Raw genomic sequence first — 20,073 nt, 5'->3', positions numbered from 1 at the left:
CACTTCTGCAACCTTGGCAATCAGGGCTTTAAACTGCCAATTTCATATGCTAAAATATCAATAGCATATCATGGGACTGCTAAAACAGAAAATGATGTTAATTTCTGACTGTGGAAAATAAAGATTTACAGGATTTATTGCCTTCAGCTGAACAAGTTGGAAAAAAAGAAGATATGTACTCACCATAACGTTCCATCTGAGTAGGTACTTCATTTGTCTGCAACCTGTGGGTATCGGATCCGACTTTGGATCCGAGCCGGCAGCTTTCCAAGCTACAAGATCTGAGCTCCTAGCTCCTCCCCTACCCATAATCCCCTGCTACTTGCTGTATTACCTCAGATCGACTTTTTTTGCCTTATCACCCAACTAATAACCTCGAGAGAGGAATACACCATATCTAATCTCCTGACAAGAAACCTACAGGTGACCAGAAAATCCCGAAAGGATTCGGGGGATGGCAGGGGGGGGTCGGTTGCAGACAAATGAAGTACCTACTCAGATGGAACGTTATGGTGAGTACATAACTTCTTTATCTGAAGTAGTTACTTCATTTGCTCTGCAACCTGTGGGACAGAGTCCCCAGCTACTCAAGAAAAACCTGGGTGGCCTTTACGGAAGGATATTCCGAAGTACCACGGAGCCAAAAGAAGCCCTGCCTCTCAAAATCATATCTAGTTTATAATGAGAAATGAACGTATGAGAAGAGGACCAAGTAGCTGCTGAACATGTGTTGTCCAAGGGAACCCTGGACCAAAAGGCTGCTGAGGTGGCCACAGACCTTGTAGAATGAGCGTGAATTCCAATAGGGGCTGGTTTGCCTGACTATATGTACCCGTGAATTATACACTGACAGATCCAATTTGCTATGGTCACTTTGGAAATGGCTTTACCCATAGCTGAATTTGCAAAGGATACAAACAACTGGTCCAACTTGCGAAAATCTTTAGTTCTGTGTAAGTAGAAACATAGTTGTCTGTGTACATTCAGTTTGTGCAACTTGTATTCCCCTTTGTTCTGAAAATTTGGGAAGAACACTGGTAAATTTATTGATTGATTAATATTTGACTCTGAAGCCACCTTAGGTAAGAAAGTTGGGTTAGTCCTGAGGGACATTCTATCCTTGTGAAAAATAAGCTAAGGGGTTTCATACACAGAGCTTGAAGTTCTGAAACCCTTTTGGCCAAAGTAATAGCCACTAAGAAGGCCGTTTTCCCCGACAAGAACTTTAACGGAACAGAGGCCGCAGGCTCAAAGGTTGGACTTGCCAGGGCTTGTAAGACTAAGGTCAAATCCCATGGGGGCACCACAGTTTTCACAGGCGGCTTCAAAAGAAAGATGCCCCGCAAGAAAGTTTTGCATAATTTTGAGATGCCAAGGACCCTAAGCCATCACCTAAATGAAAATGGGAGATGGCTGCCAACTGCACCTTAACCGTAGAAGCACTTGCTCCCTGCTGAAAAATCAGCGACAGGAAGTCCAGAATAGTCTGAATAGGAACTGTAAATGGGTCCAGGCCCTTTTCTTTAGCCCAGATGGAGGAACGTTTCCATTTACTATTGTAAAGGTTTCTGGTAGACAGCTTATGAGCCACGACCAGTATGGCCTTAACAGGAGAAGAGATACCGGGAGTCCTAGCCATCATTGGAACTGGATCAACCAAGCCGTAAGCTTGAGGTTCACCAGGTTCGGGGTTTGGCAACCCGCAGGATGTGAGATCAGGTCTGGAATGGGATCCAGAATCCATGGAGGAGCCACACTGCGAGACCGCAGATAAGGGAACCAGATCTGTCGAGGCTGGAATGGGGCTATGAGGATAACTCTGTTCCCCAACTGACAGGCTTTCTGTATGAACTTTATCATAAGCAGGAGGGGGGGATAAGCATAAAGGAGACCGGGAGGCCAAGCATGAACTAAAGCGTCTCTGGGATTCTCCCCTTTGGGGGGAAGTATTGCGAAGAACTCCCTGCATTTTGTGTTTAATGGAATAACCTCTGGATATGATATGGAGCACCCATCGATCTGTCGTAAGGGACTCCCAATTTGACAGGTGCTCTGTCAAACGCCCCCCGACTGCTTCCAGAGAAGGACAGTCGGGCAAGCCCTCAGGGCTGCTGCGTGGGTCTGTCCGAGAAAGGTTCTCTAGACCCGAAGTTATGCGGTCCCCCTCTGCCTCTGGGCCGGCATCCACCTTGTCCTCCTCTGCCTCTAGAGGACGAGGGGTCCGAAGCTGGATGGGATTGCCGAGACTTGCGGATCCACAGCTTCTTTTGTCCCCTCTGATTCCTAGAAAAGGATCGTTGGGGATTAGAGAAGCGGACTCAGGCAGACAGCGTCTTCCCATCCTTTTCGCTTTGGACCAGCGTATCGCGAATGGTTTTGCCGAAAAGCGAAGATCTGTCAAAGGGCGCGTTTGCAAAGGATGCCTTGAAGGGATCCGCAAAGTCGCAAAGACAGAGCCAGGCGTGACGTCGCGAGACGACCCCGGCTCCGCTGGCCCTAGCGGCTCCCTCCGTTGCATGGGAGAGAAGCCGCATGGACATGTTAGAAATGGATTTTAGAGTGGCCATCAGAGTTGAAAAAACATTCTCGTCTCCGACTGACATGGACTCCGGGGGGGCTGCAGCGTATTCCTTAATCAAGTCTCGATGTAGCCTGATGGTATGTGCCATATAGTTCAGCGCCCTTATTGAGAAGGTCGCTGAAGCAAACATCCGCTTCCCAATGCGGTCCAGTGCTCAAGATTCCTTAATCTGTCAAGTGGACCGATGAACTCTCCTGTGCGAGTTCTTTCTTGGTGGCAGCCGCCACCAACATGGCATGAACGGGAGATCCCTTGGCCCAAGACTGCCTATCTATAGGGGGGCTAAGGACTTTATCAGGACGCTTAGGAATTGGCTCCACGGTGTCGGGCTCCTTCCATGCCCTGGTAGAAATTAAGTCTACCAGGGGGTCAGCCAAAGGGGACACCCAGGAGGTAGATGGGCCTGTCTCAAACGCCTCCAGGAACACTGATTCATGCACGGAAGATTTTTGGACCAACCACCCCCCCCTCTAATACGCAACATTTGGGGGGGGGTGACCTTGGGGAACCTTCCCCTTCATCTAAATCCTTGTCGGTGGTAACGGACTCAGGGGAGTCCAGGTGCCTCCTTTTACACCTAAGTTTACGAGGGACCTCCTCCGTGGGGCTATCCGAAGAGGGCTCGTCCACGGGTTCTTGTTCATCCAAGGGAACTAGCTGGAGGGCTTGAGTAGGCTGTCCCGATGGTCGGATGACGGAGGATAAACCCACATGCAGGGGGGGTACGGGAGGATCCGAAGCCTGGACCGGGGACCTGGAGGACCTCAACAGTACCCAAAAGCATCCTCCTCTGCTCTGAGGTAGGGATCGGGGTCGGGGCCGATGCATTCGGTGCCGAGAGAGAGGTGTGCTCCGAACCTAGTGGCGCCGAAGACGCACCAACTCCCCCGGATCCGACGCTCAGCTCTCGCCCACGAGAACTCTGATCCGACACGCTCGAGGGTATAGTCTGTGTCGAAGAGACCAGCGCCATCGGCGCCGACAAATCCCCGGCTCCGAAAGGGCCCGGATCCGACGACTGAGACCCGAAAACGAGTCGGAGTGATCGGAGCAGAATGGGGGATGCGCTCCCTCCCAGAGAGGGGGGGGGAGGCAAGAGCACCCCCATCTGCATTTGGGTCTGTATGAATCGACGCATCATCCCATCCATGTCCGCTTCGGTGAGGCTTCTGGTCGATCTAGAAGTCGTCGAGGCAGGGCCGGGAAGGCCACCTTTACTACCTTGGGGGAGACCGGTCCTCCTCCTCCGGCTCCAGCGAAAAGCTGGGCTAACGGAGCCGAGAGGGGGAGGATCCTGAGACCCTCGAGGGAGACTGTCAGTTTAGATGGCGGGGCTGAGGGTTGAGTCTCAGCCCACCTTTTATGGGATTTGTGCCCTTCCTTATCCTTGTGCCTCTTCTCTTCTGGAGGAAGAGGCACCAGCGTCACCCATGCTCGAACCCAAAGCAGGAGGTTGAGTCCCGGGCTGAGCAAGGGGCGCAGAAGGCACCGGGGCTGCCGAAGCAGCCTGAGCGGGAGAGGAAGAAGAAGCCAATACCTGGGGCAGCTTTCCCGCCAGGATCAGCTTATTCTTCCTATCCCTAAGCGCCCGGGGGTTAAAGGCCAAACAAATTTGGGAGGCCATAGATAAATGGGCCACCCCCAGGCATAAAACGCACTGAGTGTGGCCATCAGCCGGTGAAAGCTTATGGCCACACTCAGTACACTTCGAAAAAATGGCTTTGGGCCCTTCAGCCATTTTAAACTCACTCACACCCAAACACTAAGGGGGGAAGGGGTGTCACACAGAGGAACAACTAGCTACGAGAAAAACTAACTAAACCACCGAAAATAAACCCAGGGGCACTACACACACGTACACTACCTACAACTTCACAAAAACGTTAGAGAAAAAGGGAGTTTAACAAGTAAACGATCTCACCAAAGCCAGGAGCTCTTCAAAAGATAGCTACTTCAGCCACGGCAAAAAACTATCTGAGGTAATACAGCAGGTAGCAGGGGATTATGGGTAGGGGGAGGAGCTAGGAGCTCTGATCTTGTAGCTTGGAAATCTGCCGGCTCTGATCCAAAGTTGGATCCGATACCCACCGGTTGCAGAGCAAATGAAGTAACTACTTCAGATCATACATTGCAATGTGGTTTTGATTCTTTGGAGGCCTCTTGCAGGGCTGCTGTAACTGGGTCTGTGCTAAGAAGGCATGCTTGGCTCAAAGAGCAAAATCTGCCTGATAATGTTAAAGCAAAATTGTTGGATGCTCCATTACAACAGGACCGTCTTTTGGTAATAAGGCTGAAGAAGTTTTAAAAAATATGTAAGATAAAGCTAAATGTATGCAAACTGTGAAAGATTTCTTGCAAGTGCAACCTCCAAGATTTAGTAGGCACTGGCCTACTAAGAACTGGACCTTTCCAGTTCCTTCGAGAGCCTCTCAAGTCAAACCGAGACATTCCAAAGTCTCCAGGTTTCAGTCACAAGGGACTTTCAAAACAAAACAATGGGGTGCCTCCTCTTCCAAATCTGGAAACAAGACACTCCCTATGGTAAGCAGTTTCAATGACTTCCCTTTACACTTACCAAGCACTTGCCTTTTAGCCGCCCCTTTGGAGGGAAAACTGGCTCGTCATGCAAGAAACTGGCAACTTATAACCCAGGACAAATGGGTTTTAAATATAGTATCCCAGGGATACATATTTCATTTCCACACTTTGCCAATTCCAAACATATGGCCCAGACCTGCCCCCAAATCAATGGGCAGAGGCCCAGAAACAAGTACTTTCCCTCATGAGCATGGGGGCTATTCAGCCAGTACCAGAAGAGGAAAAGGGACAAGATTTCTAGTCAAGACATTTCCTGGTACCCAGAAAAGACAAATCATGGCGTCCAATTCTGGACTTATCTACTCTAAACACCTTTCTGGATATTCCAAAATTCAAGATGCTGATTCTTCACCAGTTACTTCCTATGCTAGGCAAAGATGCCTGGTTGGCAACTCTAGATTTAAAAGAGGCTTACCTGCATATCCCAATAAGGGAATCTTGCAGAAGATATCTCAGCTTCAAAGCAGGCTACTTGCATTACCAGTTCTCTGCACTGCTCTTTGGCTTATCTACTGCACCCAGGGTCTTCACAAAGTGCCTGGCACCAGTAATTGCATTTTGCAGGCAAAGAAATATTCAAATATAGCCATACCTGGACGAATGTCTAATTCAGGCAGAAAACATGGACACTCTTTTAATCCATTTGGCGTTTGTAAAAAGGGTTCTAACTTGTCTTGGGTACACTATAAACAAAAATAAATCCCAACTGGTACCCTCTCAAAAACATTACATTCCTGTGTGCAAGCTTGAATACAACTGACCAGATGGCTTTCCTTATGCCAGAGAAGCAAATTCCTTTGGTGACTTACTTCAAACAGGTGGCCACAAAAACCCTGCTGTCTGCAAGGCAAATACTGCAAGCCTTGGGATTCATGGCCTCCTGCATTCTTCTAATTCCATATGCAAGACTGCATATGAGGAAACTTCAGTGGTACTTAAAAAGTCTATGAAGTCAGCATTGTCACAGCCTGGAAACAATGATTCCTGTCATACCTTGCCTGCAACTAGAATTCCTATGGTGGGCAGAGGCCTGCCACCAAAACAAGAGACTGCCATTCACACCACCCCCTGCCGCCCAGACCCTAACTACAGACATATCAGACTCAGACTATACTTGGGGGGGGGGCAATTCTGGCATGGAAGTGCATTCAGGGCAAATGGAGCCCAAATCAAATGCACCTTCATATCAATCACACAGAAATGCTAGCTGTACAGAATGCACCGACAGCCTTCAAGGACTACCTTCATCCAGGACCATGAATGATAAAGACAGACAACACCATGGTTATGTGTTACATAAACAAGCAGGGGGGTACACACTCCCTACCCCCTTTGCAGACTAGCCATGGCATTGTGGAACTCTGCCTTGACCTATCAAGTACAACTACAAGCTCGATTCCTGCCAGGAAAGCTGAATACTCTGGCAGACAAACTAAGCAGAAATCTCATGGACCCACACGAATGGAAACTGGAACCACGGATTTTCAACATGTTGACACTCAAATGGGGGAGTCCAGACATAGATCTTTTTGCCAAACCCCAGAACTATCAGTTGGACAAGTTTTGCACAAGAACTCATCACAAAAAAGCCTGGAAAGTGGATGCTCTATCTTTCAGCTGGAAAAAACGATCAGTCTATGCCTTTCCCCCTCTGTCTCTGCTCTCCAAAGGTCTACTAAAAGTCACAGGACAAGCCAAAAATGATTTTGATTGCACCAGACTGGCCTCGCCAACACTGGTACCCCCTCCTGTGCAATGTGTCGCACCTTCCACCGTGGCACCTGCCTCAGACACCGTACTGTCTCAGCAGAACAACCAAATTCTGCGCACACAGCTCTGAACTTTGAATCTTGAAGCATGGCTAATCCCCTAAATTCACCCTTAGCATCCCTCAGCAAACCTGTGATGGAGGTCATTTTGGAGGCGAGAAGGCCTAGTACTAGAAAGTCTTTTACTGACAAATGGAAAAGATTCTGTGCCTGGAATCAGTCTCTAGGGATAAGCACAGCAGTGCCCAACATTTCTCAGATTTTGCAATACTTAACTGAGATGCTTCACAAGGGCCTGTCCTTTTCTTCCATAAAAATCCATGCCTCAGCTATTTCAGCTCATTACAACACAGAACCTCCCCTCTTCTCTCATCCTCTGTTAAAGCAGTATCTCAGAGGGGCCAAAAACTTAAGACCACCCAGGAGAGCTCCAACTCCTGCCCGGGACCTCAATTCTGTATTGGAGAAGCTCACTCTCCCTCCTTTCGAGCCAGCTGCTACTGCAGACTTAAAATTTCTCTCCTGGAAAACAGCTTTCCTTTTATCAGTCACTTTAGCTAGAAGGATTTCTGAATTACAGGCTCTTATGGCAGCTGGAGCCTTTCATCATTTTTCATGCAGACAGGGTATCTCTCAGGACCAATCCATCCTTCATGCCTAAGGTGGTATCCAGTGTGACTCTTAATCAGACCATTTATTTGCCAACTTTCTTTCCCAATCCACAGAACAGGGGGGAGCGGATTCTGCATTCATTTGATGTACACAGACAACTTAGATTTTACTTAAACAGGACAAAATCTCAAAGAAAATCTGAACTGCTGGTGGCATTTGCAGCAGGGGCAGAGGGAAAGGCTATTTTGAAGCAAACCATTTCCAAATGGATAAGCCATTGTATTAGTTTCTGCTATATGCACCATGGAAAAACTATCCCCCAGGGGATCAGATCCCATTCCACCAGGGGTGCATCTACTTCAACAGCCTTTCTCAGAGGTTTTCCTACCAGGGACATATTCTAGAAGCTGCTACCTGGAGCTCAGTTCATACGTTCACCAAACATTACCATTTTTCTCTAAATCCAGAGTTGGCTTTGCCACTGCTGTCCTGCAGGGCCTTATAGCTGGTCCTAATGCTGTATAATTCCCTCCACCCAACCATAGCTTTGGGAATCTACCCAAATGTAATGACTGCAACAGTGAAACACGAAGAACATAGTGCAGTTGTGTACACTTAACATAAATGTAGATGTTCGAGTGTATTCACTGTTGCAGTCCTGGTTACCCTCCCTCCAGCCCCCTGTTTTTCTCTGGCTATACCTCTACTTTCTTTCACTATGCTTAAAAGCCTTTTTGGTGTATTTGCTTTTGGCATTGGAGGTATATTTTTTGTGTGTTTAATTTTATTTGCTCCCCATTTGGGGGCACCTGACATCTGGGGCAAGAAAAACTAATGTAATGGCGTCTGCTGCATGTTTTATACCCTTGATGACCTGACGTCATGGAAGAAGGGACAGCAACCGATGCAAGACCCAAGACTTTGTTAATCAGGTCGACTGAGGGCAACCTGCTAGCAGATTACCCAAATGTAATGACTGCAACAGTGAATACACAAGAACATCTACATTTATGGTAAGTGTAAACAACTGTACTTTCCCGCTCTTGTTTGATGGTCTAAACACGTGGAAGGCATTGTAACCTGGTATGGCTAGAGTGCTTTCCGCAACCTTGAGCTAAGTCTCTGTGACTGCAAAGACATCAGCATCTTCCCAGGTGAGTGCAGCTTCCAGTGAGTGCAGTTTTAAGTTTAGACTCCTAGTGTTTAGCAGCATGATCTTGTGTTGGTTTTTGAGGAGCAATTTATGTTGGAAATTTTGTACTTGTGACGTTGCCTAAAAAAGGCAAGAGTCATTGCCAGTAGCCAAAATCCTAGAGTTGACCAATGGAGACATTTTCTAGCATAGCTTCAAGGTATATCAGTCCTATCATCCCAGTCTGATGGGAACTGGATCCCCTTGGAGTGACACTAGAAGCCAAGCCAGTTGTTGAAGTCTTTCATCTTTTGCTTGTATTCCGGCATCATTGTAGATGAGGGTAGTATGCTGGTTAAGGCTAGGGACATACCTGGCTGGGGCACACACAGTGTGATCAGTTGTCTTTCTTCATATAGTCTAGAGAGGTACTTCTCAGGTCTTTCACACCAACATGGACAATAACAGAGTCATAACAGTACTTGTTCCTGAGAGACCTGAGTGTGTTTGTGGTGTTCTGGATGCTGGCACAAGACAGACAATTAGCAATGACATTCTCCTTATCCAGCCTGGTGAGTGATAGATCCGTGCATCTCATGATAGTCCCCTATGGCTAGGACATTTGGTTTTGTGTTGCACCTTAATAGCTTGTTTGGTGAGATACTGGTGTGTGTGCTTTTATGTGTACTGTGTTTATCTGCAAGTGTACTAAGTGAGGTGTGCTTGTGTTTGGGAGGCCTTTGTGCTTCGGGTAGGTTTTCAAATAGTATCTCCGCATATGTGGCACTATGTGTTTGTTGCATGGTTAGTGAAGGTGGTGAAATGCGAGTGCTGACAACATGCATAGTGTCAGATATATTGACTGGTGAGTGAGGGAGCTTGGATTCTATTTTTTATGTAGATACACCTTTCTTATGTAGTAGTGTCTTAAAAGAAGCGAGTTGTTAATATACATGGGGCAATTGCTACATTGCTTCAGGTTGCCTAGTTCGACCAGACTGGCAGGAGAAATGGTGGGGTATTGTCCTTTCATAGTGCTAGGTAAAAGGTGGGGTCGGTAACAGGGATCAACCAGAAATGTCCAGTTGTGGATGTTGAGAGAGAGAGTAGACTCCTACTGCTGGTGAGTGCTGGTGAGTACTAGTAGTTGAGGGTACATTGGAGGCTGTGCTGGTCAGTATACCAATCAAGGAAGCACAACCCTAAGACATCAGCTTGAGTACAGACTACAACTAAGGGAAAATTTAGTGAGCAGATGTTTTGCATCTATAACCACCAGCAGTAACTGCAATTGCATTGCGAGCTAGTGTGTGTAAGTGTGCAATGGTGTGCTTTGCTCAAACCCAGAGGGAGTTTAAAATCAATGAAAAACACATTACTGCTGGGCAAAATAACCATTCAAAAGCTCTGAATAGAGCCTTAGACCAAGAAGCTTCAATGGATGGGTCTCTAGCCACACACTCCTGCCACAAGGGTGCAGATCCCTCTCCAGAAAAAGTTTGCTGGGGATTAGTGTTCAATTCAATACAAGCAGAACTAGTCACAGCAAATTCTTTGGCTTGAATATGCTAACACGGTGAAGTGGCCAGCATACAAGGTAAATGCAGGCAATTGAGAACAGGCAAAAATACAGAAAAAAATGCAGAAATCAGCAAAACAGTATTAAACAGCAAGTACAAACATTCAAGCATTAGAAGTCTTATCTTTGGTTGTAAGCCTGAGATTGCTCAGATGCAGATATCAAGAGTACTGGCTAGTCGCCTAACTCAAAGGAGCTTGGTTTAAACATGTCCTGTTTCTTCATAAGCCCAGTTCTTCATATGCTCAGCCACGTTCAGGGAGTCTTTCCATAAGTTAGTACTGCAGGAGTGAAAATTACTGTGAATATAACACTGTTGTATTAGGAATATAGCATAATTGTAGATGGTAGAGTGTATTCCCTATTAGTGCCAGTTCCCTCCCACCATCCCCTCTTTTCTCTAGGTATCGATGGTGTTGGGTGAGTACCTAAGTCACTTTTTCCACCTTTGCTACTTCAGATCAAACACCTCCCATCCTCTGGATTTGGCAGCACCCATGAGAAGCAGTTCTGAGAGTCCTGTGGTTGGACAGTTACCCCAGGAGTTGGTGCCCTCATGGTGGGTTGTGGACTGGCATCTTTATTTTAGATTACTCTAGTCGTGGCAGGAAAGATTAGAGCCGAAACCAGCTGATGTCCTGACATCTGAGTGGGAAAGTCTCCACTAGGCCTTGAAATAGGGCAAAGAGTTTTCGTAAATGGGACAGTCATTGGGTTTCTGCTTGCAAGTGTCTCAGAAATCCATACTACAACACTGAATATACTGGAACATCTACAATTACATTAAGCCCCCCCAAACAGCCATGCTTACGTTTTTGCACAGCTGCACTTAACTAGTCAGTGGGACATAACTTTACAGTCATTTTCCAAAACGGGCAACAAATATTGGAACACTTAGAAATATAAATGAAGTATTTCCTGAATTAAGTGAAGTAGTCCATCATGTATTAAGTTTGTAGTGTTTCATGGTTATACTTGCAGTAGTGCACTAGACTTTTAAGGCTTTACAAAAGCTTGGCAGTGTACTAATACTGAGCCTGCAAAGTGGGGTAAAGCCCTGACTCTGGACAGATGACTTAAGTTTTGATAGCAACCTTGGTGCGTGGTACAGGCAGGGAGGATGGACAGTACTCATCCTGAGGGGTGGGAGTGAACACTGGCGGAACACTTACTCAGTTGGTTTCCCTTGTGGAGATCTGCGAAACCAATGTAGGACGTTGCCTGTGAATGATTGAGTGGGACAGTGTTGTTAACGATGACACCGTGCAGGAGTAATGGATGGGCTGCAACTGATGCCCATTGCATGTCCTACCCACAGACTTAGTGGCCAGTGTTGGATGGGTTTGGAAAAAATGTTCTTCAGCAACAGCATGACACTGCTTCTGGTGCTTTGCTGTCCTCACTGGCCCTAAGCATAGGTCTGAGTTGGTTCACAGGTGGCTATCCAGGTTTAGTAGACCTGGTTGATGAGGAGAGCCCCTCAGAGTTACCTGGTGGTCAGCTCCATGGAGCAAAAAAATAAATAAAACTAACACCAAACCTTAGCTACAGCTGGCAATTAAGCATTTAAAACATTATGATATTATGGTAATGAAATGAAGCACAGTAGTTTAGCATAGACTGAATAATGTCCAAGAAGCTTTATGTGGTGTTCACATTGACAGATTTGACATGTAATTCCTCATAAAGGCATTTTTTTGCAAGTCTGCCCACTATTTTAAGTGCATTAACCTTTCATTGGCCACCACCGTATGTTTAGTGTCATGTAGCATCTTTTGTCATTTTATTCACTTCCATGAACAGTTTTGCACGAGTGGAAAGAAGGATTTTAAGATTGGTTCTATTAATTTTTAAATATTCTGAACATTTATGTATGACCTCAAGAAGTCAAATTCATTGTCTTGTATGAACAAAGTCTTTATCTAATAAAATTATTTTCCCTGTACCCTTGCATACTTTGCTTTGCTGCCAAAGTTGAGTTAAAGCATACTCCTTTGTGTACAACATTTTAAATTGTATTGACATTTTTCAAGGTCTGCTGGTAGTTTCAGAAATCCATATGGGACCTAGTGTGTTTTTTCCAGGCTGATACAGTTCACTGTAAAACCAGCGTATTCTGCCAACTTAACCATGATACTAACAGTACAGCTCCGACCTTTTATTGTCTTCCCCTCCCACCACAGGTGTACACATGTTCAGGCCTTATCTTCTTGTTTAGCCAACTTTTATGGTAAACGTTGCTGCTTTTCACCAGTTAATTACCATTTTTGCTACATTGATAACAGTGGTTGATTGATCCTAAAGTATCACATAAACATTTTATCAGTCTACAGTAATGCTTTCTTTGGTGGTCCAAAACTATCCCCCAGTAGATTACTTTCTCTTTTTCAGCTTTTATTGTTAGAGCTACTGTAGTTCAGGTAGGCATTTATACTGTTACATTAGTTATTTAATAATGTGGATATTGATATTCAGTGTGTCTTAATTTTTCAGTAATGTGCTCATGTAAGTAACATGGAATCTATGGTGATGCACACTTTCATAGCAGCATGTTGCATCATTAGATGCATTGTTAGACAACTGTCTGCCCTAGAATGTGCTGTTTTATAGAAGAAAGCTGCTGTGGTATGGTTGGTGGAGCCATACCCAGGAACTTATAAAGGCGAGTTCTTTAGTTGATTAACTGATATTGTAAGAGCTTGCTTGTTGCCTTCTACAACACAAAACTCCACATCATGCTGAGTGAATGAAAAGTGTAATTCTGAAAGGGGATCCAGATGTTCTATGGGGTGGTTGGTGGTGTCCATATCTCTGTTTGCAGTTGTGGAACCTGTTGAATTATTTGCTAGGTCTCCTGATGCTGGATAAACCAAGCGGATTAGTTAATGCAGTAGTGTTGATTTTAACAAAGTAAACATTAAGCGTAAATTTGTCTAAGTACTGGCTGGTCCTTTATTCCACTTATAAGAAAGTTATGAAAATTATAGTGAGAGAGATTTTTAGTATGTTTAAAAAAAATGGCCTTACGGGTTTAATATGCTTGGTGTAACTGAAAGATCTTGTCACCTAACCTTGCTTTGTCTTACAGTTGCATTACTGTGGCACTTGGTAAAGGAACCCTGTGACGTTTGGTTTGATTTTTTAAAAAAGGTTTTTGATTGTATTATGTCAGAGGACAGTGTGTTCTGCAAGAGCTGGAAGTGGGGAAGGAGGCTAGCTAAGTGATTGGCAAAGTTTTTGAGGGCTGTGCATGTCCTTTTGATAGAGAAGGGGGCAGGTTGTGCTACAGGGTTTAGTGCAGAGTTGCTGTTTTGTGGACAGAATCAGATTGCTTGCAGGTGACACCAGACTAGAGTGTGGTAAGAATGAATGAAAGTGATTTAAAACAATTGGTAGACTGGTCAGAAATGTGGCAACTGGGGTTTAACGCAGGTAGATGTAAAGTGATGTACTACTTTATGTAGCAGTTTGAAGGCTGAGTAGACAACTGAATAGGGAATAGGCCTAGAAGTACTATTAATGGTGTTTGCGAAGTACCAGATGTACAGCTGATGATCTGTAGTTCAAGCTGCCAGAATGTTGGGATGCGTTAACAGGGAAAGTCTCCAAAGAGTTGCCTTATCAGTTTCAATTGTGGGGTTGCAGTTGGAGTAGTTTGTGCTTTAGAAAAGGGCATTATTTGGACTGAGAGGCAGATTGAGGGTGTGACAGAAGGAAGGGTTGTATAGAAGACCTAGGGAAAGCTTGGATGCTATTCATTAGAGAATAGGAGGTATGGATGGATATTGCAGGAAATTTTATTTAAATGCATTTACTAGGGTGGAACTACAGATATAGGGGAAATAGTCTTGACAAGGGCAGTCTTACTTTATGGAGAGTTGTGCTGAAGGTGGGACAGTGGACTTCTTTAAAAATGAGTAGAATGCTTAAAAGAGAATGTGGAGAGAACTGAGTAGCACAGTTGTGGGAGGCTAGCTTTTCATGTTGGTTAGACAGACGGGTTGTTTCATGCCAGCTGTGATGTTATGTAGTTGCTGTTTAGTTTCCACTATTGCTCAGTGAGTGTCCAAAATCCCCCATGTGCCTCCATGTTACTCAAATGCTTTCATAACTGTATGGTGGTTGTTGCTGTGAAGTGCTGATGTTCCAACCAGTGGAAATGTTTTCACACACAGTAGTGGTATTTTGGAATCTGGAATGATCTAAATGCCTATTGGGAGGGTTTATAGGTTACTTGCAGTTGTCTTATCATTTATTGTTTCACTGTGTTTGGTTTTCAGTGTCAAATCTCGTCTGAACCAGTCCCAAAGAGAAGAATTGGGCCTAATTGAGCAGGCTTATGACAACCCGCACGAGGCCCTGTCCAGGATTAAACGTCACCTGCTCACACAGAGAGCTTTCAAAGAGGTAGCATGATTCAGTTGGTTTATTTTTCTGATTATCTTTGTTTAGTTTCTCTATTTTAATGGTGCTTTTATAATGATTGCATAGCTGTAAGTGACAATGAAATGCTTCGGCAATGTTGGTCTAATATAGCTTTTGTAAATGGGTACTCGTGCAGGAGAAAGCTTTCCTTACAGTATCGTATAGAATATTGGAAGGCTACCATGTAATGTAAAATTTCACTGGGAATGTGTTTAATCCCTTGTGAAATTTGGTTTAATTTTAAGCATAAGAGCTTGATAAGAAACATTGCCTTAGTTCAGTCAGCAGTTGCAAGCCGGGACTCAGATAATTTCACCATTTTTAACTGTGTGCTCTCTGAACTTCAATCTGTGAGGGAACAAGTCCATTTATTGCACAATTCTTTATTGCCGCCTGTGAGGGACATTTGTAAACGTGGAAACCAAATCATTGACAGAGTATGAGATGGAGATCCACGCAGCACTTCATTTGTGTAAAGGGTTACTCCAAAGGGCACTGACCACAAAGCCAAATTCACAAAGAATGTGACCACATGCATTTATAGTACAAAAATATAAATTTAAATTTCTTCAGAGTTCAGATTCCTAAATAATTTAGCAGCTGCGGTGGTGCAGCAGTTAGCTTTGCTGCCTCACAGCAAGAGGTTTTCCGGTTCGATTCTTGGCTGGGGTGCCTTCTGCGTGGAGTCTGCATGTCCTCTCTGCGTCCACATGCATTTCCTCCATGTGCTCTGGTTTTGTCCCACATCCCAAAGATATGTTGCAGGCGGATTGGATGCTCTAAATTGGCCCAAGGTGCAAGTGTGTGCATGTATATGCCTTCATTGGTAGGTTGGGTGCCGGGCTGGCATCTCAACACAGTAAAACTCCACTGCCAGTCATTCCGATGTTGACCCCTAATGGGAAAAGTCGAAAGGAGGAGAGAAGCAGCAGCAGCAAATGGGAGAATAACAGCAGCTTGTTACTTTTTCCTTTTTTAGTCCTGTGCCGTAGCATTATCTTAATGTGAGGAAGCTAATGAAGATTAAATACTTACTGAGCAGATCACATTTAGTAGTCTCAAGTGGAAGGCCTATTAAGTCTAAAAAATCAAAGTGGTAAAGGCAGTGAAACTCCATATTTTTATAAAGGTAACCATTTGAAATGTTGGGACTTGCTATAATGAGTCCCAAAACATGGAGACTGACTGAAAAATGGTGCAACATATAATGAGTATAAGATGGCCATTTCTTGGAATATTCCTTTTTCTCCGAGGTACAGTGATATTGGAGTGGACATATACAAGTTTGGTGGGTACAATGGGGCTACTTGCAAAAAAATTTAAAGGAGAAGAGCTCATTTCCTGGGTTTTTGGTTCCTGTGAGAGCTGGTTGTAAATGATTTGCTTATGCCTTCATAATACATGCATCACATGCATAAGCAACACATCACTTATTTCACACATTACATCATCTTCATTTTATCATCTTCATTTTGGTTGTTCTTGTGATATTTCCATGGCCAGTGATCCGAACACACAATTGGCGAGGCTTTTTCGTGATGATATATCAGATTCTACCCAGAGAAGTATGGATGGTTTTGTGGCACTTCAGAACTTTTTGACAGTGTTTAATATGAACTTGGGAACACCTTATAGAGGATGGTCGGAAACAACGTATATCTAATCCATTTGACACTGTAGGTAAGCGTACAAATGTTTGCTTTACCACTGAAGTGTCTGAGACTGTAAATACGTTGGAACAACTACTGCCAATTTAAAGGTACTCATTTTACAACTCTACGTAGAGCTCGATGTAACACCTAGAGGATTGCGTGCTTTTAAAAATCCATCTGTGCCTTTTGATTTGGCAGATGAAACCGAAAAACGGTTTCAGGATAGATGGATAGCTGCAGCTCATCGCTGTGTGCTGGAATGGGTTCAGATTTCTATCGAGAGAGAGCTTCTGAGGCAGCGTAATCTGAAGTAGGAAATTTCTGCTTTATGTACTTTTATCTGCTAAACTTATTCTTAGCCGATTATAGCAACAATTAAAAGATTTCAACGAGAAGTTATCTGATTTAGTACAGGAACTATTGAAAAATAAAAAAGGCAAACTGCAAAGAGATTCACGGGACTACAGTAACTATAAGGCTTTTGTGTGGAAAACGAATAGGAATAAAAACCACAATCGACCCATTCTATTGGTCAAGGAGGTTATCAAAGCAAAGGTACAGTGTATAAGCCTCTTTCTGATGCATCCAGAGTCTCTACGGACTAGGAGACTGAGGATTATCAGTATCCACCATTACCTATCTCAAAAACCTCAGTATTTAGCTACTAATTTTCATAATGGAAAACTACCTGCAGAATTGGAACGAAGACCAGGTGAAGAGGTTTCATGACCAGCGACAGACAATGAATTATAGAGGAACTTTAAGTGCAACAAGAGGGACTAAATGGAACTGATGTTGTGTCCTTTGATGAATATGGTGCGAGTAATAGTGTTAATTTATCCAGTGTTTCTTTGAATGTGCAATTGTGTGTTCTTAAGGGTTTAAAATTTATATTTACGTCTTTACCTAGATTGTATATGTTAAAAGTGGAAATATTTAGATTATGTAGAAAGTTGTATTTGTTAAATTATTTTTCTGATAATTGTGAGAGGGATAGTTCAAGTTTGTATTTATATTGAGAATGTAAGTGATAGTGAAGATTTTGATGCAAGTTGTTATACATGTGCATCGGATACAGATGATTTAAATCCTTATTGTTTGGACACAACTTGTGTGAAACACAAAAGTGATTTTATTCCACCAGGCACACATGATGGTGTTAAACAATTTTCTGCCATGGTTACTTATTCTTTGGAGAAAGCGTATATAGAATGTATGCAAACTAGAGACTGTTTCCTATAATTTATCTAAAATCGAGTGGAAAGCCTTAAAGCTGGAGGAACAGAGGGAACTTGTTCTTAAACCCTCAGATAAGGGTAACAGGTTAGTAGCGATGAATGCAAATCAATATATGCAAATGTGTATGGAACATCTTAATGATAACACTTATGGTAAAGTTTTAATTCAAGAATATATTAATGCAAAAGAAAAATTTTAGGTGCTGATATTTAGAGGCTACAGGATAGGGTATTTTACTAAAAATTATATAGATAAGAAATTATAAAATGAAAATAATTCTATAGTGTGTTTTTGCTGTCTCCCTAAGCTGCATAAAATATGCAAAGACCTCCAGGTAGACCTATTATGTCAGCATCAAAGTATATATTTTTTTTAAATATTAGTGTATTCCTTCATAATTTCTTGTTGCCACATGTGATGAAGTTACCTTCCTTTATCAAGGACACTTGATTTTTTACAAAAAATTCAAAATATGGATTGGTCAGAAGGGATGTACTGGAATTCTGTTGATGTTAAAAGCGTGTATACTTCTGTACATCACAAAGATGGTTTGTAAGCTTTGATATGTTTTAGGTGATAGTACAGTAAGTTATTACATAGTAGAACTGGTGGATTTTTGTTTGAATAACAATTAGTTTGAGTTTTGTGAAGGCATTTTTGTCCCCCATGTATGCCAACCTATTTATGGGCAGATATGAAGTTGAGTACCCATATAGGCATCATTTTTTTCTTGAATGTTGTCACATATAGATTTATAGATGACTTCGTCTTTTTGTGTAAAGGGGGCATGGATATGGTTCCCTCCTTCGTAAAGGATTTGGATAATAGATTTTCCAGTAGGTTTGATGGACTCCAGTTTGGTGAGTCTATTGAATTTTTGGATACATGTTTAACAGGAGTGGTGGGTGAGAAAGTAAAAACTAAAATACATAGGAAATTTAATAATCATTTTTTTACATAAAACTAGTTGTCATCCACCTCTCCTATTGAATTCTCTCCCTTAGGGGGAATTGTTGAGAGTATATAGACTTTGCAGCAATAATATAGAGATGTATAGGGAAATGTGCACTACTGTTAATGTTTTTAAGGCGGGGTTATCATCTTACTGATATTAAGCAAGCTTTAGTTGAGCTGAATAGTATGATTAATAATATTGAAAATGGGGGACGAGATGTGATTAATTTTGGAGACAAAGAAATTTGTCGTCACTTCATAATAGTGTTTTTTCAAATGAATATACAAATATTGTGAAACATTTTTGGCCTTTTTTACTTGAATTTAAGGATGCATTGTGCACTACTTCTATTTTTCTTTTTCCAAAGGAAGGAGTATTGAGAATATTATAGCTTATAATAGATTTGTTAATCCTGTGGATAATTTATCTATAGAACTGATGCATAAAGGTACGTTTGCCTGATGTCCTTCAAGAATGCAATTGCAGTCCTGACATATGGGTTGTCCTGCCTCAGGCAGCCCTTCAGTCGGCCGGATTCCAAAGTCTGGGTCCGGCGTCAGCTGATGTCGCCTCTTCCCTGACGTCAGAGCGGCCGGGGTATAAAAGTATCAGCCAACGCCATCTTCTTCAGTCTTTCTTGCTGCATGGTGCCCTAAGCAGAAGCAGTTCGCAAGTGCCGGTCGGCCAGCTCCTGTGTTTTTTCAGATACCGAAGTCATCAAAAAGCTAAGTACCTCATTGGGGAACCTTTTCTTGCCTCAGCCGATGTCAGATAAAACTGCAAAAGTTAATAATTGCTTGTCTTGTGGTAAACAAATACCTCATAAGGACTTCCATTCTTATTGCCTTCCCTGCCTTGGCCCAGACCACGACGTCTCGGCCTGTGCTGCCTGTGCTTGCTTCAATAAGCGCACACTTAGGCGCCGGGCAGAATTTGCTGTAGACTTTTTTTGGGGAAAATTACTCCTATATCATGCCGTCGGAACTACCGACAGCACATATTTCCAAAAAACGGAAGGACCGGGACCGACATTCGCGGCCCGTGACTTTCACCGACACCACGCTAGAGCCTACCGCGCGAGTTCATCGGTCTCTTTGGAGGTGGTAATTCAACCATTCCAGGCCTACGACACCACTTTACCGCACACTTCGGTCCCGGAGGCTTCTCCGGTGCCGGTTGTTGATTTTCCTCCTGAAACTGAAGCCCAGGATTTGCCTGACACCATACCGGTGGACCAAGTTACTCCAGCACGTGGGGCAGCTAGGCCTCCTGTGCCTATGTCCATCAAGGCCTACACACGTGCTAAGGCTGCCAGCCAGGCTAAGTCTCACCCTACTAAATCTTTTTCACAGGGTCCAACCTCGGAAAAACAGATCATGACTTTAGCTGCATATCTAATTTCTTTAATCAGGGGCTCTCAGGCTCATCCAGACAGAGGTTCTCAGCCGCCTTCAGACAAAAGGCCTAGGGTTGAGCAGGCAGATACCCTTTCCTCAGATGAAGCCTCTGATGAGTCAGGCCATTCAGATTC

The 20,073-nt window shown here is 43.7% G+C and overlaps 1 protein-coding gene across 1 annotated transcript in view; it reads left to right on the top strand.

Annotated features, from left to right (window-relative positions):
- PRPF8 (pre-mRNA processing factor 8) overlaps window positions 1-20,073 on the top strand; it is a 2,252,227-nt gene that overhangs the window by 700,805 nt on the left and 1,531,349 nt on the right. The window contains exon 16 of the mRNA XM_044054875.1: window positions 14,552-14,678. Within this exon, the coding sequence (XP_043910810.1) occupies window positions 14,552-14,678 (127 nt within the window). The remainder of the gene's footprint in view (window positions 1-14,551; window positions 14,679-20,073) is intronic.

This window comes from Protopterus annectens, chromosome 13.part0, assembly GCF_019279795.1.
Source record: "Protopterus annectens isolate FY-2018-M chromosome 13.part0, PAN1.0, whole genome shotgun sequence".
In the NCBI taxonomy this organism is placed as follows: domain Eukaryota; kingdom Metazoa; phylum Chordata; order Ceratodontiformes; family Protopteridae; genus Protopterus; species Protopterus annectens.
This window is presented reverse-complemented; position numbering and strand designations above follow the sequence as displayed.